Source organism: Leucoraja erinacea, chromosome 6, assembly GCF_028641065.1.
Source record: "Leucoraja erinacea ecotype New England chromosome 6, Leri_hhj_1, whole genome shotgun sequence".
NCBI lineage: Eukaryota > Metazoa > Chordata > Chondrichthyes > Rajiformes > Rajidae > Leucoraja > Leucoraja erinaceus.
Window position 1 is genome coordinate 87,264,962 of NC_073382.1, and position 24,869 is coordinate 87,289,830.

The 24,869-nt window shown below is 42.6% G+C and overlaps 1 protein-coding gene across 4 annotated transcripts in view; it reads right to left on the bottom strand.

Annotated features, from left to right (window-relative positions):
• uvrag (UV radiation resistance associated gene) overlaps window positions 1-24,065 on the bottom strand; it is a 314,525-nt gene extending 290,460 nt beyond the window's left edge. Inside the window, exons 1-2 of one of the 4 annotated variants that reach the window (XM_055637544.1) lie at window positions 23,815-24,065; window positions 6,505-6,604 (exon numbers count right to left, since the gene is read on the bottom strand). In XM_055637544.1, the coding sequence (XP_055493519.1) occupies window positions 6,505-6,552 (48 nt within the window). In that variant the 5' untranslated portion in view covers window positions 6,553-6,604; window positions 23,815-24,065. The remainder of the gene's footprint in view (window positions 1-6,504; window positions 6,605-23,814) is intronic. The other 3 variants (XM_055637543.1, XM_055637546.1, XM_055637545.1) reach the window with 3 other exon arrangements.
• Window positions 24,066-24,869: the final 804 nt, after the last annotated feature.

Genomic DNA, 24,869 nt, shown 5'->3' on the forward strand with positions numbered 1-24,869 from the left:
CCCGCAGGATGCAGACTCCCCAAGCGGAATATGAGGTGCTGTTCCTCCAATTTCCGGTGTTGCTCACTCTGGCCATGGAGAAGACCCAGGACAGAGAAGTCAGATGGGGAATGGGAGGGGGAGTTGAAGTGCTGAGCCACCGGGAGGTCAGGTAGGTTCTTGCGGACCGAACGGAGGTGTTCGGCGAAACGATCGCCCAACCTCCGCTTAGTCTCACCGATGTAGATCAGCTGACATCTAGAGCAGCGGTGCAGTGGATGAGGTTGGAGGAGATACAGGTGAACCTCTGTCGCCCCTGGAATGACTGCTTGGGTCCTTGAATGGAGTCGAGGGGGGAGGTAAAGGGACAGGTGTTGCATTTCAAAGTGCCCGGAGAGGGGGTGGCACGGGAGGGAAGGGAAGAATTGACAAGGGAGTTGAGGAGGGAGCGGTCTTTGCGGAAGGCAGACATGTGGGGAGATGGGAAGATGTGACAAGTGGTGGGGTCACGTTGGAGGTGGCGAAACTGACGGAGGATTATTTGTTGTATGTAACGGCTGGTGGGGTGAAAGGTGAGGACTAGGGGGACTTTGCCCTTGTTGCGAGTGCGGGGATGGGGAGAGAGAGCAGTGTTGCGGGGTATGGGGAGGTTTCACGGCAGTCGGGTCATGACCAATGACCCGTACTGTTGCTATGCTACTCCAAATGGATTACACGCGATGAACTGCAGGTAGGCACTTACCATTGTTTCCAGCGTAGCGGGCCCGTTAAAACCCGCTGAAATTGTCAATTTTTGCGCTGTAAATAATTATGGAAATCGGGATGAGCGTGTGAGACATTTAGCCTACTTCAGAATTCCAAAAGTTAGGAGAAATTATGGTAATTAGAAGCAAAGCTGAAGGGACAACAACAGCCAAAGTGCTTAGCGAACATTTGCCGTTTGCTCACTATATTTCATCAACAGCAAGGCATTATTTGTGTTTTTTCTTGATTCCTTTGGCATCGAAAAAGTTTCAGGTGATAAATCTGGATGTAATTTTTTTTTTTTTAAATCGCCCATGGATCTCGTGGGTTTTTACATACAAAATGAAAACGCATCTGAAGAAAAACTTAGAGCCAGATTTATCATTTCTGAGAATTTTTAGATACCAAAGGAATCAAGAAAAAACACAAATAATGTCTTACTTGATGAAATGCAGTGAGCAAACGCGATAATTCCCAATATTTTCAATGTTTACCAAGCACTTTAGCTGCTGTAGTCCCTTCAGCTCTCGCTTCTCTATACCTTAATTTCGCTTCACGTTTGGAATTCTAAAGTTGGGTACATGTCTCTCACACTTACCCCGACTCCCACCATTTTTTCCAGCGCAAAAATTCAGCATTTTGGCGGTTTTTAATAGGTAGGAAAGTATGCGTTTCTAGCATTAACAACATATACCGGAAGTGACGGATGTCTTCCAGTTGGATTTAGCGGATCCGTGCATCGAGTCCTATGACCCAGTGACCTTACGTGCAACCCCCCTATGGAAGAGACCCTGGAGCGAGCCTCATCTATGGTAGGGGAGGGGAACCCCCGTTCCCTGAAGAATGAGGACATTTCAGATGCCCTGGTGTGGAACGCCTCATCCTGGGAGCGGATGCGGCTTAGATGGAGGAATTGGGAGTAGGGGATGGAGTCCTTACAGGAAGCAGGGTGGGAAGAAGTGGAGTTCAGATAGCCATGGGAGTCTGTGGGTTTATAGTGGATAGCACATAATCTTGATGCATTCACACATGATCTGCTTTATTATCTGAGTAGCGAATTGAATTCTGCCCATTGGCGTAACATGCAAGGAAAACTTAATTATATTATTGGATAGCATCTGACCACACTTCTTTGCTCTAGGAATATTGTAACCACAAAAGACCTTTAGACACACTTTCTCAGAAATTGTCCTTTGGTCACCACTATTCAGTACATGGATATGTGACGTTGCAGATCGGAACCCTTCTTCTGACTGCCTGAAGAACGGTTCCGACTGGAAACATCATCTAGTAATTTTCTCCAGAGATACTGCGCTGTTACTACGGCACTTTGTGTCTATCTTTGGAATAAATCAGCATCTGCATTTCAGTTGTTATTACTATTCAGTACACCCTCGCTTCATATTTGGTTAGTTTTTCCTTAGGGGTCTCAAATATAAATGTTACACACGTAAGAGCTTAAGTTTTCTGCCTCAGTATGTTAAAAATGACATACAGTTGGACCACACTGTAATGGTCAACAAGCAGAGGAACAATGGGTAAATGAAACTTGATGCTAATAAGACAGGCAGTAGAATATTCATGTTCAAGTTTAGTACTGATATGTCTTCAGGTTGAAAACACCTCAAGATGGAAGGCTGGTAGATCAATGGAATTTACAAATTCAGTGATAACAAACGCACTAGACATTTGCACAGGTACATGGAAAGAAAAGGTTTCGAGTGTTATGGGCCAAATGCTAGCAAATGGGACTAGCATGGGCCAAGTTAGGCCAAAGGGCCGGATTCCATGCCGTTTAACTTTGATAAGGAAGCTTTTATCTGCCACAGATGATCTTAAAGCAAAATGCCAGCCAAGCTGTTCACACATGTAATTTAACAACAGATACAAAACAGGAGCAGGGAGCAGGTCATCTGCTTGTTTGAACCAGCTCCGCCAATCATCAAGATCTACCTCAACACCATTTCCCTGCAGTACCTTTCTATCAATCCTTATTTTGAATGAACTCAATCACTTGGCTTCTGCAGCCCCCCCAGGGAAAAGGAAATCTAAATATTTACCACACTCAGAATACAGATTCTTCGTCATTAGTTTAGAGATACAGCATGGAAACAGACCATTCAGCCTACCAAATCAATGCCAACCATTAATTAACAGTATACAAGTTCCATGTTATCTCGCTTTTAACAATATAGAGAGACGAATCAAACTGCAACCCCAGGTAGGCACAAAATGCTGGAGTAACTCAGCAGGACAGGCAGCATCTCTGGAGAGAAGGAATGGGTAACTCCAGCATTTTGTGTCTACCTTCGATTTAAACCAGCACCTACAGTTCTTTCCTACACAACCTACAACCTTTGGGAAGAAACCGGAGCACCTGGTAGAAACCCACATGGTCACTGGGAGAACGTGCAAACTCCACACAGACAAAACCCAAGTCAGGATCGAATCCGGGTCTCTGGTGCTGAGGCAACAGCTCTAACGCTGTTCCACCGTGCTGCCTCATCTCAGACTTAAACAGCATACCCCTTTAACTGAGACTATAATCCCGGTTATTAATTTAGCATATTTCCGATTCTATATTATCTGTAGGAGATTGCATTAAAGTTCAAGTTCCAGTTTACATTTATTGTCACATGCGCCAATTGGTACAGTGAAATTTACTAGCCTGTTAAGCTGCAGCAAGAAAACTGTCATTGTTCCATTGTCGGTATATATGGCAATTAAACATTCTTGGTTCTAGACTCCTCAGTCAGCAGAAACATGCTCCTAACATCCAGTCTGTCATCAGTCTGAAGAAGAGTTTCGGCCCGAAACATCGCCTATTTCTTCGCTCCATAGATGCTGCTGCACCCGCTGAGTTTCTCCAGCAATTTTGTGTACCTTCAGTCTGTCATGTCTTGCAGGAATTATATTTCAATCTCTTCTCTCATTCTTAACTGTAGAAAACTAGAAATCTGCGTTGAAAGCATAAATCTGCTTACTCAAACACTCCTCATACAGAAAACTCATCATCCCCGAAACCAGTGTAGGAAGGAACTGTAGATGCTGGTTTAAATCTAAGATTGACACAAAATGCTGGAGTAACTCAGTGGGACAGGCAGCATCTCTGAAGAGAACGGATGGGTGATGTTTTGGGTTGAAACCCTTCTTCAGATTGATGTCAGGGGATTGGGAGCTACATAAATAAGGAAGTGTATAGATAAGGAAGTATAAGGTGTGAAAACAGAACAAAGTGAATGTGGATTAAGGTAAATGTTGAATAGATCCTTGTTAGTTCGGAGAAGGTAACAACAAAGCAAACTGAGATAAAATGTAGATCATTGTTAGTTTGGAAAATTTTGATTTTGACCTTTTTATGCATTGACCAAAGTTCTTAGTTTATAGATAGTGTGGAAACAGGCCCTTCGGCCCACCAAATCCACGTCGACCGGCGATCACCCTGTGCACCAACACTATCCCACACACACTAGGGACAATTTACAATTTTGACCAAAGTCAACTAACCTACAAACTCGCATGTCTTTGAAGTGTGTGAGGAAACAGGTGTACCCGGAGAAAACCCACACGGTCATGGGGAGAACGTACAAACTCCATACAGAAAGCACCCATAGTCACATTCGAACACAGGTAAGCTCTACAACCACTACGCTGTGCCACCCCAGCCTTGTAATCATTATCGGCAGCCTCTCAGGGTCAATAATTAGTTGCTCTACAATGGGAGGTTGCCATGCTCGATTTCTTTCAAAATAGAACATTTCTAGGGTAAGGTCTCAGTCCAATGGCAAGGAGGGCTTTGCAGATGCAGGAAATCTAAAGATACATACTGGCAATCTAACATCTGTGCAGTGCACCCAGAGAAGAAACCACATGAAGAAACATTGCAGTATGCACACAAAGTAAAATACCCAAACTTTCAGAAGAGCAAATAGTTTGACAAAAGTTTCCATTGGGAAATATAACATATCAGAATAAACACGCATTAACAGGTCATATATGATCAAGGTGTTAAATTAAGCCTCAAGCCTCCAGTGGGAATGTCATTCTTCCATTTATGCCCAGTCAGTCATTAGCCTGGAACCAAACCCCATATTATGCCTCCAGATTCTTAACTCCAAAATGCAGAAGTGAAAACAAGAACTTTATCTACAGAGTTCAGTGCAAGGCATAATAAAATCAGACTTTGGTTAGCCCACACCTGGAGCATTGCATGCAGCACTGGTTGCTCATTACAGGAAGGATGTGAAGACTTTGGAAAGGGTGCAGAGGAGGTTTATCAGAATGGTGGCTGGCTTAGGGGGTATTAGCTACAGGGAGAGGTGGAGTAACTAATGGATAAGATTTTGTTCACAAGACGAGCATTGTGACAAACTGGAAACCTTTTGGAGAGATTGAGAGACTCCAAGGTAGGTTGCTACAATGCATGGATATGGTTCAGCAGCTTGGGCTTTTGCTTAAAAAGTGGTCATCTAAGATTTAAGCAAAGACATCATACTTTATTGAACAAGTTAATATCACATTTAAATCAGTGAGCCAAAAATTGAAGGCTTGTAACATAATTATGTTTTGTTGTTAAAAGGAGTATTTGGTTAATTTATACCATTTCATTACTCCATTTCTGCCCCTGCCAAGAAAATGTTGCTGTTAATTTTCATAGCTGAATCTCATCCCATTAAAATCAAAGGTTGTCATGCACTAAGCTGCTGGAAGCACAACGATAAAATATGGCACAGATGGGCCTTAAACATTTATCATTACTTCATCTCCACTATTTTCACTTGACTGCATAGATCAGTTGCTTGGAAACGAAGGCAAATGATAAACAAATAAGATGGGTCCCAACCCAAAAAGTCACCACCCATTTCCTCTGGTGATGCTGTGTGAGTTCCTCCAGCACTTGTGTTTTAAGACCAAAATCCTACAGAAGCTCGATCTGTTCATGTATTTACTTCCCTGAATCGAAAGGAATTACTTCATGGGATTAATTTAAAAATAGGCAAGCTTGTCTATGTGCAACAGTTGAGACATGACTTCTAGGACATGGATAAAGAAAATCTGGGAAGTCTTTAGAGGGCAAGACTTCTCCGGGACAAAAATAATGCCTTGATGAAAACAGTGCGGTACCACTTGCCGCGAAAATACATTGTGAATGGATGCCCCTTATAAGTTTGAGCCACAATACAAAGTCGTCAAAAGTTCTAAGAAATACAGTAGAAAGTATTATTCCTCCCACCCAGAAAAAGATGTTGATGTTTCCATCCACGCTACATTTGCCAACAAAATAAATGGCTTAAATTGCTGGGCATACACTGCGTCCTGCAACGTTGCAGCAGCAGCAGTTGAATAATCAGCTAAAACCCCTTTCAACACCCGATTTGAAAGTGGCAATTCACTCTGCAGTATCTGGAGGAAGCATTAACTTTCATCTTTCAGGAACTGGATGGCAGGTTTAGTTAAAATGTTATTTCCACTTTCTTTAGCTGTCCAGACTTAAATTAGGGTCAAGGGGAAATCACTCAATATGTTCCTAAAAAAAAAGACAGTGCTGGAGTAACTCAGCGGGTCAGGCAGCATCTCTGGAGAACATGGATCCTGACCCAGAAGATCGACCTATCCATGTTCTCCAAAGATGCTGCCTGACCCGCTGAGGTACTCCAGCATTTTTTCTTTGTAAACCAATGTCCACAGTTCCTTGTGTATAATGTGTTTGTGTTATAATTAAGTCGAACTTAAGAACAATAGATAGAATAATGGGAAAGATATAGTGCAGAATATTCTCACCATTGTCGCACAACGGTTCCAAAGACAGAATCCAATGACCACAATCATGTAGGTTAGAGAATCTGGTCTGTACCCTGGCTTATTGAAGGACTTCAGAAGTCTGATAACAGAAATTGGTGGTTTGTAACATGATAATTACTTTTGTTGTTAAAAGTACTTCCACAACCTCATTCTCAACGTGGGAAAAACTAAGGAGATGGTGGTTGACTTCAGGAGGGCGGGAAAACAACACCATACACCTCTGCACATCGATGGAGCTGATGTGGAAAGGGTCAGCAGCGTGAAGTTCCTAGGACTACACCTGTCAGATGACCTGACGTCCACGACCAACACCACAGCACTGGTCAAGAGAGCCCAGCAGCGACTACACCCTCTCCGAAGACTACGTAAAGCAGGTCTCCCCACTACACACCTACAAACTTTTTATAGGGGGACAATCGAGAGCACATTAACCTACGGCATCACTTCCTGGTTCAGGAGCTGCAAGGCGTACGAACGGCACCAACTAGACAGGATTGTGAAGACCGCCAGCAGGATTATTGGTGCTCCACTCCCTTTCCTGCTGGACATATACAGGAAGAGATGTATCAGCAGAGCCATCTCCATCATCAAAGACCCCTACCACCCATCGCATCACATATTCTCCATCCTGCCATCTGGGAAGAGGTACAGGAGCATTAGCTGCAAAACCAGCAGGATGCTCCTCAGCTTCTTCCCGCAGGCTATAAGACTGCTAAACGGACTTTGCCCCCTGCCAAAGTATCGCGCACCAACCACCAACCTGGACACACTGCAGCAGAGCCACTGTTGTGCCGCTGCCGATCGGAACGCCTGTTGATGTTTAGTAGAGTGTTAATTTGTTCATGATATATGTATTTTTATTTCTATTTATTTTTAATGCACACTGAATGGACACTGGTTGAGCAACGTTTTTTTTGATTCCTCTGGGTATGTGAATACTCAGGAAATGACAATAAAGATATACAATACAATACTTGGTTAATTTATGCCATTTCATTACTCCATTTCTGCCCTTGCCAAGGAAATGTTGCTGTTAATTTTCATAGCTGAATCGCATTCCATTAAAATCAAAAAGTGGGCATGCACTAATCCTGCTGGAAGAACGATTAACTCTGCTGTTAACATATGGCACTGATGGACCTCAAACATTTGTCATTACTTCATCTCCACTATTTTCACTTGACTGCATCGATTAGTTTCTTGCAAACGAAGGCAAATGATAAATAAATAAGAAGGGCCCCAAACCAAAAAGTCACCACCCATTTCATCTGGTGATGCTGAACGAGTTCCTCCCTCACTTGTGTTTTGCTACCAAGATTATCCAACACTCGTGTTGGAAGGAGCCATTCCTGAATCTGAATCTGATACTTTCAAGCTTCCTTGCCTTTGCTGACGGGAGCAGGGAGAATGGGGAAATGTCGGGGTGGAATGTCCGATTATGTTGGCTGCTTTTCCGAGATAACGTATAGTGTAGATGGAGTCACCAGTGGTGGACTTGGCTACATCTACAACATTCTGCAGTTTCATGAGGTCTTGGGCAGTGCTGTTCACAAACAAAGCTGTTATGCCACCTGACAGTAGGCTTTATAGGCTGCCTTTGTAGAAGTTTATAAGACTCACTGGAGACATGCCAAATGTCCTCAGTCTCACTAAACCATTTCCACTCCCTCACCATTGATGCTGATTGTGGAATGTACTCCACCATGCTTCCTGAAGTCATTAATTACCTCCTTTGTATTGCTGACATGGGGCCAGAGGTTATTGTCCTGACACCATGCCACTAAGTTCTATGCTACAGTGACTACTTAAGAAAATGTTACCGAGTATATAGTGGAACCAACTGAGCAGGATTTCCGGGTACAAGTGATTCAACCCTTTTAAGCCAGTACCTCTGGCGAAGGGTCTCGACCCGAAACGTCACCCATTCCTCTCTCCAGAGATGCTGCCTGACCCACGGAGTTACTCCAGCATTTTGTGTCTACATCCACTATTGACATTATCGATAGTTGCTGGTTAAAAACAGGTAATCACACAAGAATTAATGTGTTGCATTTATGTGCAAAACATACGAAGGCACTGTCTACCTGTGTCACCATTTTCAAGAAGCTAGGTCCCTCTGTACATTAATACTTTTCAGATCCTTACCATTCAGATCCTGCCTGAAGCAGCAGTCTGCAGAACTCCAGCTGGTGCGGCGTCTACAGCCTGGGATCCCTCGTGGAGGACCCGGGGGGAAGAAGAAGCTTCCACCGCCGGCCCGCAGCCGTCTTCTACCGCAGGCGCGGTATGGACTTACCATCTCCCCTGGAGGGGAGCTTCGACCGCCGGCCCTGCAGACTGCGGTGCTTCCGGCTGCGGCACGGCAGGTACTTTAAAACTTTGACCGCCGGCCTGCGGCCTACACCAGCCTGAAGCCGCGGTCTCTGGTTGGGAAGAGCCGATCCTGGACTCACCTTGACTTTGACTTTGTCCCTTGCCATCTGGACGCCCGCAGCAACGGCTGCGGAGGGTGGAGGTCCCGACCACGGGGGAAAATGGAGGAGGACTGGCCAAGTTCTGTGCCTTCCACCACAGTGATGAATGCTGTGGTGGATGTTTGTGTAAAATTTTTATTGTGGTTGTGTGTTCTTTATTACTGTACCGCTACTGGCAACCCAAATTCCACCGACCTTGGTTGTGTGGCAATTAAATTATATCAATTATCAATTATCAATTTGCTGTACAGGTCCCGCTAGTATTCGCTGATCCAAAGTACATTTGTTCCCACATGTCTGGATTAAATTCTATGTGCCACCACTCCACCCGACATTCCAGTTGAACTGTATCCATTTATGTCTTAGGCAATAATCCACACTATATATAACCCTGTCAATCTTTGCATCATCAGAAAATGTACTTATCAGACCACAGATGAGCTGTGGAACTAGCAATCAGAGGCAGTGGTCATTGCAGATGCGATTACATTTAAAAGGCTTTGGATAAGTACATGGATAGAAAAGGTATAGGGGTATAAGGGTCAAACGCAAATGGGATTACCATAAATGAGCATCTTGGTCAGCATGGACAAGTGGGGCTGGAGGGCCTGTTTCTATGCAGTGTGACTGTGACAAAGTCATTTCTGTTTTGCTGATATCAATGCTAGTGATGTTCGCTTGGAATAAAAATAGCATTCATCAATTAAATTGGGCAATTGGTCATTGCTAAAATCAATGCCATCATGGGACAGATGTAGCAACAGAACTTGATATAAGGGAGAAGCAAATGGTACCTATAAATATAAATGTGTAGATTTATCCAAGGAATAACACTGTAACACAATAAAATGACTGATAAAATCCGACAAAAAAGAAATTAAGTTAGATATCTAACCAAAAATAAAGAAGACAAAACTTAAAGCGAGAAAGTAGATTCATTTTTGCAGTACCTATAACGAATGATATTTGGGACAAAAGTCTACAATATATACATCAATGCTCGTTAAATGCCAACATGCCTTAATACAATTGAAAGTATTACATAGATTACATTACCCTAAAACAAAATTAAATAGAATCTCCCCACATATCTCTCCTATTTGTGATAAATGTCAGCATTTAGAGGCTAACTTAACGCATACCTTTGTAAATTGTATAAAAATAAAAAAATTCTGGAAAATTTCTGAAGTTGTCAATACCCAATTGGATCCAGACTCAAAACTAATAATATTAGGAATATCAGAACAAAGTCTAAGACTTACAACAAACCAAATAAACTTTCTTGATTATAGTATAATAACTGGGAAAAAAAATAATATTAAAATTTTGGAAAGGCACTAGAACCCCCACAATTAAAATGTGGATTATGGAAATGTTGGAGACCTTACATTTGGAAATAACTAGACTTGTCTTAATTGACAAACAAGAATTATTTGATAGAAAATGGTCTCCATTTATTGATTTTTTGAAAGGGTAAATTGATTCAGCACGGGAATCTGACTGAAAACCGAGCTCAGGATTAGATGGAATATGCTTTATAACTTGCGGACCTATCTCCAAAGTTGTATTATTGGTAAATTACTCCATTCTTCTTTATCATGCCCTTTTTTTAAATTTCTCACTTTCTATCTATAAAAAAAAACAAAATAGAAGCAGAGTTAATACACAACTGATAAAGGAGGACCACTATTATTTTGATAGCTGGATCCCCACCTATTAGCAACATAGGATTGATATATAAAAATGTTTGTATTATGATATGCACATGCTTCTAATTAAAAAAAATTTGCAGTACCGTTCAAAACTGTTTTCTTGCTCATTGATGTTGCCGCTCCATTTACAAAACAGCAAGGGTATTTAACACGATTCTGGTTCTCTATTTTAAGTCATCTTTCAAAATAAATGACCAAGAAGCCACAAAGGCAAGATTCACCATTAACAGTTTATAACCAATTAGAAACAAAACCATGTTCAATTTTTTTGGGGGGAAAAGCAGTTAATAAGTAATAGAAATAAATTAAGCAAGATACAAAATGTGGCAATACTTATTTTCTAGAATGAACAAGGTTATGTTGATGAAAAGCTATTTGAAGCAGAAATTACTTTGCATTTACAAGTCATGGAGTAAATGAAAGCCAAGACTGAAAGAAAATTGTAACACTACAAAAGATTGAAAAGTCTAAGTCAAAGAAAGTAGTCAGAAAATTTGGGGGATAGAGCAACGGCAGGAGGAGCGAGTGTCTGCAATTCTTTAAACAAAACTAAACATAAATGTTGACTTTGTGAAATCAGCACAGTGGCTTCTTTGGCCTTCCATGTACAGTCTTTGGTTACACCAAGTACAGATATTTTTTGCACTGGTATTGTGGTTATTAATTTATTCATTGCTTTTTATTATATGTTGTCTATGAGTATTCTGTTTACTGGCCTGTTATGTTGCTCCAAGTATGAATCTCATTGTTCCATTGTTGGTGCACATGACAATTAAACACTGTCGACATTTTTGACTTTCAATGTTGAAGCTTGCACAAAACAAATACTAATGGGCCTGTCCCACTTAGGCGATTTTTCGGGCGACTGTCAAGTTGCCGACAGTCGCCTGAAAAACCGGCAACTGGAATGTCGACTGTCAGAGTGGAACACACACACAGCTTCCTTCACCAGCCCGTTATGCAGGTGGGGGGGGGGGACAGGGCAAGTGGGGGGGGAGCGCTGTCTGTGTGAAATTCACACGTTGCAAAGCCAAGGTGATACAGACACACACACACCGCAATGAACAGGAAGGTTGGCGCTATAATTAAGACGGCTAGTGCTTTAAAAGAGTGGAGACAACTTTTAAGAAGCCAGACAACTTTTAAGAAGTCAGAGATGCACGGCTGTGAAGCTCGGCGGACATTTAACATCACCAGTCGGTTGTCCGTGGTTCTGAAAACTACTGTTTACGTTTTTTCCTCCCATTTCATTCTAGTCGCCGCTAATTTTTCAACATGTTGAAAAATTTGTGATGACCATAATGAGGCCACGACCAGTTCCCAGATGCGTGAACTCCTTATGACCATGAAGACGACTCCCCAGCAACCACCCGCAAACATGTGGTGACTGCATAGACTCCTGCAGTCGCCTAAAAAGTCACCTTAGTGGGACAGGCCACTTAGTAAGTATTTATTATTTGGCTGCTGAATGTATCCACTGTCCTAACCATACTGATTTGGATTATAACTGCACGGAACCAACAGTATAATAAAGTTTTTTATAAATGTAGCTTTTTATTGCACTAGGAAAAATTAATTGTGATCTATTCACTTTGAACAAAATTTGGCATGGATGAGAATTATAACAAAACTAAAACAAAGTTATTGGATTTATTTTTTTATTAACTACAAGCAGCATTCTCTGCCTATAGTACAGATCATTAGATGTACTCAAGGTGGATAAAGATACATTTTGAAATGACAGAATTGAGTAATGGGGAAGAGACACAGAAGGGGCCATGAACATATTGAATGACATGGCAGGCTTGAGACCAGGTGACCTACTTTTGCTCCTATTAGACACAAAATGCCGGAGCAGCATCTCTGCAAGACGGAATGGGCAACGTTTCGGGTCAAGGCCCTTCATTAGACTGCGGGCGGCACGGTGGCGCAGCGGTAGAATTTCTGCCTAACAGCGCTTGCAAAGCCTGAGGCGCGAGTTCGATCCTGTCTTTCCGGAGTTTGTACGTTCTCCCCTCCGAGATCATCGGGTTCCTCCCACACTCCAAAGACTAAGGTTTGTAGATTAATTGGCTTGATACGTGTAAATTGTCCCTCGTATGTGCAGGATTATGTTAATGTGCGGCTATTGTGGGTCGGCGCGGACTCGGTGGCCGAAGGGCCAGTTTCCGCGCTGTATCTCTAAAATGAATTAAACATTCCTTCTATCCAGAGATACTGCCTGTCCCCGAGTTACTTCAGCATTTTGTGTCTATCTTCGGTGTAAACCAGCATCTGCAGTTTCTCCATACACATTTTGTTTGCTCCTATTTACGTGTTCAAAGACTATTTAAATTCTAGAGTCAAACCAGATTGCCGACATTAGTGCAATTATCGCAAAAGCACAATGTTAAAGAAAATACAATTCCTCCAATTACAAAGTATGGTCCTTTCAACATTGCATAGAACCCACAGCACAGAAACAAACCATTCAGCACAGAAGATGCAGAATCAATGATCCACACAATGAGCCTTCAAACGTTCTTAATTTCATCCAATTAATTCTCATTAAAATAATTCCTGCATAAATATGCACCACAACTTTCCCCAGTTTAAACACATTTTGAAAATATAAACTTAACAATGAACTATGCACATGTCATTTTACAATTAGTGTAATTAGTTTAAAATTATGTAAAAGATTTTAAACTTATTACATAATGTATTTTTCTCTCCACATCACTACCACATGATGAGGCAACAAAATAGTCATTTGCCCCACGTAAATAGTACTTTTCAATGATGACTGTAAAAGTTTATTTCAGTATGTAAAAAGGAAAAGATTTGTAGGTCCCTTACAGTCAGAGACAGGTGAATTTATAATGGGAAACAAGGAAATGGTAGAACAGTTAAACAAGTACCTTGGTTCTGGCTTCACTAAGGAATCACAAGTACCTTGGTTCTGTCTTCACAATCTCCCAGAAATACTAGGGGACCGAGGATCTAATGGGAGGGAGGAACTGAAGGGAATCCACATTAGTCAGAAAATAGTGTTAGGTAAACTGTTGGGACTGAAGGCAGATAAATCCACAGGGCCTGATGGTCTGCATCTCAGAGTACTCAAGGAGGTGGCCCTAGAAATCATGGATGCATTAATGATCATTTACCAATGTTCTCACGACTCTGGATCCGTTCCTGTGGACTGGAAGGTAGCCAATGTAATTCCACATTTTAAGAAAGGAGGGAGAGAGAAAACGGGGAATTATTGACCAGTTAGCCTTACATCAGTAGTGGGGAAGATGCTGGAGTTGATTATTAAAGATGTTATAGCAGCGCATTTGGAAAGCAGTGACGGGATCGGTCAAAGTCAGCATGGATTTATGAAGGGGAAATCATGCTTGACTAATCTTCTAGACTTTTTTGTGGATGCAACAAGTAGAATGGATAAGGGAGAGCCAGTGGATGTGGTGTATCTAGACTTTCAAAAAGCCTTTGACAAGGTCCCACAGAAGAGATTAATGCTCAAAATTAGAGCACATGGTATTGGGGGTAGGGTATTGACATGGATAGAGAACTGGTTGGCAGACAGGAAGCAAAGAGTAGGAATTAACGGGTCCTTTTCAGAATAGCAGGCAGTGACTAGTGGGGTGCCACAAGGCTTGGTGCTGGGACCCTAATTGTTTACAATATATATTAATGATTTAGACTAGGGAATTAAATGTAACATCTCTAAATTTGCGGATGACACATAGCTGGGTTGCAATGTGAGCTGCGAGGAGAATGCTATGAGGCTGCAGGGTGACTTGGGTAAGTTGGGCGAGTGGGCAGAAGCATGGCCGATGCAGTATAATGTGGATAAATGTGAGGTTATCCACTTTGGTGGCAAGAACAGGAAGCAGATTATTATCTGAATGGTGCCAGATTAGGAAAAGAGGAGGTGCAACGAGATCTGGGTGTGCTTGTACATCAGTTACTGAAGGTAAGCATACAGATACAGCAGGCAGTGAAGAAAGCTTGTTGGCCTTCATTGTGAAAGGATTTAAGTTTAGGAGCAAGGAGGTCCTACTGCAGTTGCACAGTGCCCTGGTGAGACCGCACCTGGAGTATTGTGTGCAGTTTTGGTCTCCTAATTTGAGAAAGGACATTCTTGCTATTGCGGGAGTGCAGCGTAGGTTCGCCAAGTTAATTCCCAGGATGGAGGGACTGTCGTATGATGAAAGAATGAGTCGACTGGACTTGTATTCACCGGAATTTAGAAGGATGAGAGGAAATCTTACAGAAACATGTAAAATTCTGAAAGGATTGGACAGGCTAGATGCAGGAAAAATGTTCAATGTTGGGGGAATCCAGAACCAGGGTCACAGTTTAAGAATAAGGGGTAGGCCATTTATGACTGAGATGAGGAAAAACGTTTTCATCCAGAGTTGAATCTGTGGAATTTTCAGCCACAGACGGTAGTGGAGGCCAATTCACTGGATGTTTTCAAGAAGCCGTGAGATTTAGCACCGGGCTAAGGGATTCAAGGGATATGGGGAAAAAGCCAGAATGAGGTACTGATTTTGGATGATCAGCCATGATTATTTTCAATGGTGGTGCTGGCTCAAAGGGCCGAATGGCCTTCTGCACCTATTTTCTATGTTTCTATGTATGGATGAGGAGTGGATGTGGGTAAAGAGTGATTTGATAAAGTAGCAACAGAAGTGCTGGAGATGGCAATTTCAGATTTGATATACAAAGGAATGAAAATACACCTTCCTTACAAAGTATTTGGAAACAAGCATCGTTCTGCAATTTCCTTCGTTATTGGAGCTTCTTTAGCTCACAACCAAGAGGAACTTGCTTCAGTTGGCAAGTTCCAAAGGTATTTCAGTACAACTTACGTCTGATTACATTAGCTATGTTGCCTAATGAATGACAATGATTTTTACCTCATGCCAGTACAGCCCATCACCCCAAAAAGCTTTTACAAGTTAGAGACAATATAGCAGAGAATCAGACCGCTACCAACAGCATTGCCCATCAAACATCCATTTACACCGGTCTCATTTGTTCCACGTGGCCATTAACTGCCCCCAGATTTGACACGGATAGAGTGATGGTTATCCAAGATAACAAGATCTCGATAAGACAAGGCAAATGGATCATGGCATCAATAGCAGGTGGGTTTTCCCTCAATTGCAGAGGCAGTCAGGAATCAACCATGGTCACAGTTCTCAAAATATGGAGGCTGGGTTGGTAATAGGTTGCCAATTATAGTCAATAATTTAACAGCAAGATTTTCAGCAACGTTTCATGCAATTTATGATACTATTCAGTTCACTGGATCTGTTTCTAATGCAGAGGAGATTGATAATTGTCTGCACTCACCAAAAATACCATCACACTAAAATAAAAGGCTTTTAAGCAAGTCTAGTGACCATAAAATTACCCATTTCTTTAAGTGACTTAAGGGACATCTTTGACAAATAATTAGCACCCTTTGCTGGGCAGGTTTGGCTGTCCAGAATAAACAAAAAGCGTAATAGTGCATGTGAAAGGCCTTCTCAGTATATGTCCCAGCTACAATAGTCCCACCTGCCCTGCTTGGTCCATATCCCTCCAAACCTGTCCTATCTAACCTGTCCTGTTTCTTAAACGTTTTGATAGGCCCAGCCTCAATTACCTCCTCGGGCAGCTTTGGCCATACACCCACCACCCTTTATGTGAAAAAGTTACCCCTCAGATTCCTGTTAAATCTTTTCCCCTTCACCTTCAAGCTATGTCCTCAATTCACTGACTCTGGGCAAGAGACTGTCCAGCCACCTGATCGATACATCTCATGATTGTGCACACATCTATAAGATCACCCCTAATCCTCCTGCGTTCCAGGGAATAGTCCCAGCCTGCTCAACCTCTCCCTATAGCTCACACCATCTAGTCCGGGCAACATCCTTATAAATCTTCTCTGAACCCGTTTGACAATATATTTCCAATAACATGGTGCCCAGAACTGAACACAATATTCTAAAAGTGAATGTACACAAAAAAGCTGGAGAAACTCAGCGGGTGCAGCAGCATCTATGGAGCGAAGGAAATAGGCAACGTTTCGGGCCGAAACCCTTCTTCAGACTGGCCCGAAACGTTGCCTATTTCCTTCGCTCCATAGATGCTGCTGCACCCGCTGAGTTTCTCCAGCTTTTTTGTGTACCTTCAATTCTCCAGCATCTGCAGTTCCTTCTTTAACACAATTCTAAAAGTGAATGTTTTGCTACATCACCATTGTTTTGTTTTTGTTGCACATTTGCTATTTTCTTTTGTTTTCTTTAACAAAATGTTTTTGCTACGTTTTAAGTCTACTGAGGATTACACAAATGTTTGTCAACACACGAGGTTTTAAAAACAAAATAAATATTCCTCAGTTAAATAACCAGTCAAGTTCCAAGTTCACCAAAATATTCACTTTGAAAATCAACTTCTTTCATTTTTTACATCAGGGTGCTGATACGCATGTTGCAAGCCGAAAAGGACCAAAGAAAGTGCCCTACCTCTCGTTGGAAACAGCCCTCAACTTATCAATGCTCCTCTATTGTCATTTTCTTACTAGATAGAAAATTAGCAACAAGACATATAATCTGACCATGCATTTAATATCAGTAAAGCTCTTCCTTTCCATACTTTGCTTGTCACTTCGAGGTAGGATCCAACTTCCTTCCTCAACAGCTTAATGGAACAAACAAGCAAACAAAGGATAACTCCTGCCAATTTAATATTGATCTGGCTCCTTTTGAAAGATGCCAACTGATCACAGTCCTTGAGTTTCCCTTTCCCCATATTGCTAAAATACTCTGGCTAGCCGCTACATAACACTTTGTCTTTTATTCACATTCCATTAAATCGTTTAGAAAAAAAGAACAGCAAATGCTTGTTTATACCAAAGATAGACACAAAATGCTGGAGTAACAGCAGGTTAGGCAGTATCTCTGGAGGAAAAGGATAGATGATGTTTCGGGTCAGAACACTACTTCTGAATAAAGAAATGTCTTCAGAAGAAGGGTCCCAAACCAAAACGTCATCTATCATTTTTCTCCACATTTGCTTCCTGAGCCAAGTTACTCCAACACTTTGTGTCTGTACATTAAAGACGGTAGCTTATTTACTTGCTCAGTGCAAACACTCAGCATCATATATCCCCTCAATTTATTTCCAGAGGAAATAAATATCCTTCAAATTGCCAAGCATGTAACTAACACAATCTGGATTATGACAACACTGACCAAGGTTCAAAGAACCACTTACCATCACACCAATTTGTGCATTGATTTACTCATTGATTTTTCATCTCTCCTGTACGCCACAAGCCTTTACATTTAAACACTGGCCAAATAAAAAATATTTTTACTCTGCTCCCAACCCAAGAGCAGATTTTGCCACCTTCAGGAATTTTTCACAATTAAGCAGTTTAAAATTGCTCTCTGTGTGAAAAAACGTTTCCTCATCTCCGTTCTAAATGGCTTACCCCTTATTCTTAAACTGTGGCCCCTGGTTCTGGACTTCCCCCAACATTGGGAACACGTTTCCTGCCTCTAGCGTGTCCAAACTCATAATAATCTTATACGTTTCAATAAGATTCCCTCTCATCCTTTTAAACTCCCCGCCTAGCAGGCAAAGCAGATCACTTCCAAAAGACGTGATCTGCATTTATGGAACTATTACAAGCATAAGGTGCAATAATAAGTTAAAACAAAAAGGCTACCAGGATCTGGTAACGGGGGGTATAAAATAAACTTTTAATAAAAACACAGTTGGTACCTGTATATCCTTTTTTGCGGAGTTTTGTGTTACAATAGAGCGATTGATTTTCCTTTCTCCTTTTTTTTCTTTTCTTTCTAGGGTCTTATTTCTTTTCTTTACTTCCATCTCTAATTCCTTCCCTAAGGGGCTCTCTTCTCCCAACACTTTCCTGCACTTTCTCGACTTGCTTATTTTCCTTACTTCTTTTATTTCTATCTTTTTTAAAGCTCAAAAAATGAAGTGGTACAACATAATGTAATAAGATATATGTGATGTATTAATGTTATTTACTGTACTGCTAATAAAAATAAAATAAAAAAAAAAAAAAAAATCCTTTTAAACTCCAGAGTGTACAAGCCCAGCCGCTCCATTCTCTCAGCATATGACCATCCTGCCATCCCAGGAATTAACCTTGTAAACCTACGCTGCACTCCCTCAATAGCAATAATGTCCTTCCTCAAATTAGGGGACTAAAACTGCACACAATACTCCAGGTGTGTGAAAAAATATACGTCTTCTTTGATGCGCTGGGACGCATCCTCAGTGATGTGACCTAGAGTCATCGGGTGTTTTGGGTCTCACAACATCAGACACCCTCACCCAGGCGACGCAGCCGGGGTTGATCAGGCACCGACTTGCGTCCCAGCAGCAACCGCCCACGGATCAGCCATCTTAATAACTACCTGCAGGGGTTGGGATAGTCTAGTGCGTGGAGGGACTGGGCTCTGTGGGATGAGTCCTGGCCGGGCTCCTCCTGCGTCTCACCAGGTTCAAAGCATGTGCGCTGCACTTCTTTCTCCTTCTCCAAGCATTTCATTCTTGCCTGATGTGGTCTCACTAAGGCCCTATACAACTGCAGAAGGACCTCTTTGCTCCTATACTCAACCCACCTTGTTATGAAGGCCATTTGCTTTCTTCACTGCCTGCTGTACCTGCATGCTTACTTTCATTGACTGATAAACAAGGACCCCCAGATCCCATTGTACTTCCCCTTATCCCAACCTGACACCATTTAGATAATAATCTGCCTTCCTGTTTTTGCTACCAAAGTGGATAACCTCATATTTATCCACATTAAACTGCATATGCCATGCATCTGCCCACTCACCCAACCTGTCCAAGTCACCCTGCATTCTCATAGCATCCTCCTCACAGCTCACACTGCCACCCAGCTTTGTGTCAACTGCAAATTTGCTAATGTTACTTGGAATCCCTTCATCTAAATCATTGCTGTATAATGTAAATAGCTGCGGCCCCAGCACCGAGCCTTGCGATACCCTAATAGTCACCGCCTGCCATTCTGAAAGGGACCCTACATTTTGTTTCCTGTCTGCCAACCAATTTTCTATCCGTGTCAGCACTCTACCCCCAATACCATGTGCCCTAATTTAACCCACTTATCTCCTATGTGGGACCTTATCAAATGCTTTCTGAAAGCATTCACTTAGAATGGCAAATGTGGAATTTTCTGTAAAGGCTCAGTATGTTAATTAAGGCTCAGAAATATGCTGGCCTCTTTTAGAGAAATCAAGATGATATGGGGCAAGAGTAGGAAAATAGAGGCAGAATTTATTGAAAGGCAGAACAGGTTTGAAGATCTGAATTATCTCCTATTTCCCCACGTTCTTACGCACAGTAGAGACAGCACTAAGAATACAACCTGCACAGCCGGTCATTAGGATCTGGAATACACCATTTGAAAGATTATTGGAAGTAGGTTCATTATTAATTCTTCACAATTTATTTACAACGGGAAAGAAAATGGAAACACGGCAGAGCCCTACAACCATCATTAAATAGAATGTGGGTGGTGCAGTGGAAGAGTCGTGACCTGCAGAGCTACAGATTAACTATGGTGAAGTGGGATTAGGCAGAGTACTGCCTTTACTAGCACAGATAAAACAAGCTGAAGTATTTCTATGTTGTACAATTGCAATGTTTCTAAATTCAGTGTATAAGGGCACCATGGTAGGCAAAATATTTTTGAGAGTTTTAATACAAATATATGAAATTACATTGTGGCAGCCCTGGATATGCTCATGTGGGTTTGATACCATAATCTCAGCTCATACTAATGTGGTATGCTGCAAGAATCTTGATGAAATCTTGGTACAATTATATATGGGAGAATGTGTTCTTTTGGTACAATTAAATATTATATATGGGAGAATGAGAATATATGGCAGTTTTGGTCTGCTTACCTACACAAGGATGAACTTGCCACGAACGGGAGGTCAAATGAGGTTTACCAGACTTGATTTCCTGCGCTGGCAGAATTACTGCACGACATTAAATTGATGAAGATAGTACTTTCTGGAGCTCTGAAGAGAGAATCCAATTGTAACTTCCAAAAATCTGACAGGACTAGATAGAGTGATTGTGGGGACCGTATTTCCCCAGCTCTAGTATCCAAACTCCTGCATTCCCTCTTTCTCCACCACCAAGTCGCACCAGGTTCCCATTCTCACCTCGAAAACAGCTAACAAAGGCCTGTTTCCTTTATCATTGTTACTTTTTTGGATATCTTTAATTCATTCGTTCTATATCTCTCTACGTCACCAGTCTATATTTCTCATTTCCCTTTCCCCTGACTAGTCTGAACAAGATCCTCGACCCGAAACGTCACCCATTCCTTCTCTCCAGAGATGCTGCCTGTTCCGCTGAGTTATTCCAGCATTTTGTGTCTATCTTCGGTTTAATCCAGCATCAACAGTTCCATCCTACACATATCAGATTTAAGGGCAAGAACTGACATGAGGAGAAATGCATTTTCACAGGATGGTAAATGTATGAAGTTTACTGCCAGTACCATACAGGTCAATTTGATTATTCTTTTTGAGATAATACTTTCCTTGATGCAAAAGGTTAAGGGGAGAGAATATTACAATACATGATCAGCCTTCATCACAATGAATATCATGCAGGCTCAATGGCCATATGGCCCACTCCTGCTGCAATTTTCTATGTTTACAGTTTCTTACAAAATATTAAACCAAAAGTTATTGACTCTTTTTCAGGTGGATGCAAACAACCTCATGACCACTATTTCAAAGAGCAAGGGTTGTCTTGGGTAATATTTATCCCTCAACATGCATTATACCTCAATTGAGCAAGTTTGCTGCCACAAACAAACAACAATGTCAGTGGAAGACAAAATGCTGGAGTAGTTCAGCAGGGCAGACAGCATCTCCGGAGAATATGGATAGGTGACGTTTCAGGTCGGGATCCTTTTTTAGTATTGTCAGTGGCCATACTTCATAAAAGTACAGGTTGTAAAACACTTTGAGATAACAGTCATAGTTCCTAAATTCTTCACTACTTCCAATAAAAAGTTAATGCTGCAGCAGTTTGTAAATAATAGACAGAAGGTAAGATAGCAACAGATAATCCAAAAACAGAAGCAAAGCACAGGATGAGGTTTTAAACCGTAAGTGACTTTATCTGTCATACAAAACAGAAACAGAACTCAGCAAACCAAGAAGCAGGTCTTATTTTCCTGTCTTTGGCCCATATTCTTCTAAACCTTTCCGATCCATGGACTTATCCAAATGTTTTTTAAACGTTGTTATTGTACCTGCCTCAATCACTTCCTCTGGCAACTCATTCCATATTCCCAGCACCTTAAAAAAAGATGCCCCAATCATCAAGTGCTGGAGTCTAGACACAAAGTCTGGCAAGTGATAGGTTGATACTGGTGAAGGGATTGTGCCAGATAGGTGGAGTGAGTGACAAAGGCTGGAGATGAAATGGAGACAAAAGAGAATCATACAGGAGAGAAAAAGAGGAGCAAAGGGAGAGACATAGGTGAAAAAGGAGGAGAATCAAATATTTACTCTGGCAGCTTGTTGTATATACACACTATGCAGTGTGATTAAAAAAAAAAAGCCCCTCAGGTTCCTATTAATTATTTCCCCTCTCACAATCCTATTGCCCCCAGTTCTTGAAAAAGACTGAATTCACCCTATCCATTCCCCTTGTGTTATACAATACAATAGAACTTTATTTATCCAAGGAGGGAAATTGATCATGCACCTCAGCATGCTGCACTCCAAGGAATAAAGTCCTAGCCTACTCAACCTCTCCCAATATCTCAGACTCTCAAGTCAAGGCAACAATGTGGACATTTTCTCTGCACTCTTTCCAACTCTGGGAACTTTCCTACGGACAGAGTGACCAAAACTGCGGCCCCTGGTCATATGTAGAAACAAAGAACTGCAGATGCTGGCTTATTCCAAAAATAGACATAAAGTGCTGGAGTAACTCAGCAGGGCAGGCAGTCCTGGAGAAAAAGGACAGGTGACGTTTCAGGTCAGGACCCTTCTGAAGAACTTCAGTCTGAAGAAGGGCCCCGACCCGAGACATCATCTGTCCCTTTTTCTCCAAAGATGCTCTTTGACCGACTAAGTTTTCTCCAAAGATGCTGCCTCACCCACTGAGCTACTCCAGCACTTTGTGTCTATCCCTGACCATATGCTCCGTGTGAAATATATAATACACCTCAGTAGCATCACTCCTTCGCATACTATGTTCCAGGGAATAAAGTCTGAGCCTTCCCAAGCTTGCCCCATAACTCAGGCGATTGAGTCCTGGCAACATTCTGGTACATTTTCTTTGCACTGTTTCTGGTTTAATGGTGTCTTTCCTGCAGCAGAGTGACAAAAACAGAGGTCCCTTTCCACACACACTCCCCACAATGCCCTCACACCTCCTCTCAATACGCTTGACACCCACCAACTTAAGGCCATCACAGCTCCCCTCATAATTCAGACCCACACTCCCCTCGTCAATGCCCCTCACTTCCCTCTCATACTCCCATCAATAACCTCGCTTTTCCTGCCCTCAGACCCCTCACACTGGACGCACTGGATACCCTCACCCCTCAAAACCCTCACACCTCCTCCCCTCAAAACCCTTACGCCTCCTCCCCTCAAAACCCTCACACCTTCTCCCCTCAAAACACTCACGCTTCCTCCCCTCAAAACCCTCACACCTCCTCCCCTCAAAACCCCTTACGCCTCCTCCCCTCAAAACCCTCTCCCCTCAAACCTCCTCCCCTCAAAACACTCACGCTTCCTCCCCTCAAAACCCTCACACCTCCTCCCCTCAAAACCCTTACGCCTCCTCTCCTCAAAACCCTCACACCTTCTCCCCTCAAAACCCTCACACCATCTCCCCTCAAACCTCCTCCCCTCAAAACCCTCACACCATCTCCCCTCAAACCTCCTCCCCTCAAAACCCTCACACCTCCTCCCCAGCCCTGGGGAGCTGGGACGTTGCTGAATAACGTGCTGCACAAGCAGTGGTGCAACAGGGGCAAAGTCTGCAATGCTGGGGGGGGGCTCCAGGTAACTCACCTGCTGCGAGGTTAACTCGACGTGCATCGCCCGGGATGAGCCGACATTCCTGGGGTTCATGGCCGTAGCCGCTCAGCCCGGACTCGGCCAGGCATGGGGCACAGGGTGGGCCGTCTGCTCTCACTCTCCCACACACACACACTGGGGTCTGTCTGTCTGTCTGTCTCGCTGCTCCTCGCCCGGCCGCCCTGATGCGCCGACACCACCACCACCACCACCAACAACAACAGCGCGCTCGAGCCTCCCCCCTCCTCGAGCGCCGGCCAACGGCTCCGGCCCCCGGCGCCTGCGCACTGCGCGCCCTGGCTCCCGGCGCCCCGCCCCCGCCGCCGTCCCGCGCCCGCTGATTGGCTGCGGCGCCCGGGGAGGCGGGGTGACTGCCGGGGTCACGTGGGCGGCGCCGGCAGCGGACGCGGAGGAGGAGCCGGTGGAGGGAGGTCAGTGGGCGGAGGGATGGATGGCGGCGAGAGGAAGGAAGGAGGTGTGAGGGGAGAGAGTGGTGTGGAAGCATTGAGGGGAGATTGAGTTTATTAAATGTGAGTGCATTGAGGGGAGTGTGAGTGCATTAAGTGTTCGGAATGTTACAAAATGTTGAGATTTTAAAAATCAAGTCTGCAATTGATCCCATCAGATAAAGCATAAAACGAAGTTTAATTTGACACCTAATTCATTGTCATATCTTCAGTATTACAAAAGTTATGGTCATTTTCATACTCGGAAATTAGCATCTTGTTCCCTATTGCTTTTCCATTGACTTAACTCAAAAGCCGTGATCGAAGAGTCAAAAGCCCATAACTTTCTTAAAAATTAGGAGAACTGAATGAAAGTTTCAGTTATTATAGATTGAAGCATTCTGAAACAAATCTGAAACATCTTACTTGGATGACCTGAAATTAAAGCATATAATTGGTTAGTTACCTAAATTTAGCTAATTACAAAATTGCCCGATGTGACGGAAATAATAATGTGATATTCTCAAGATCAGAACTTTAATATTATTGTATTATATGCTGTAAGTGCGTAACACACAGGTAAAGAAATTATAATTTCTAGCA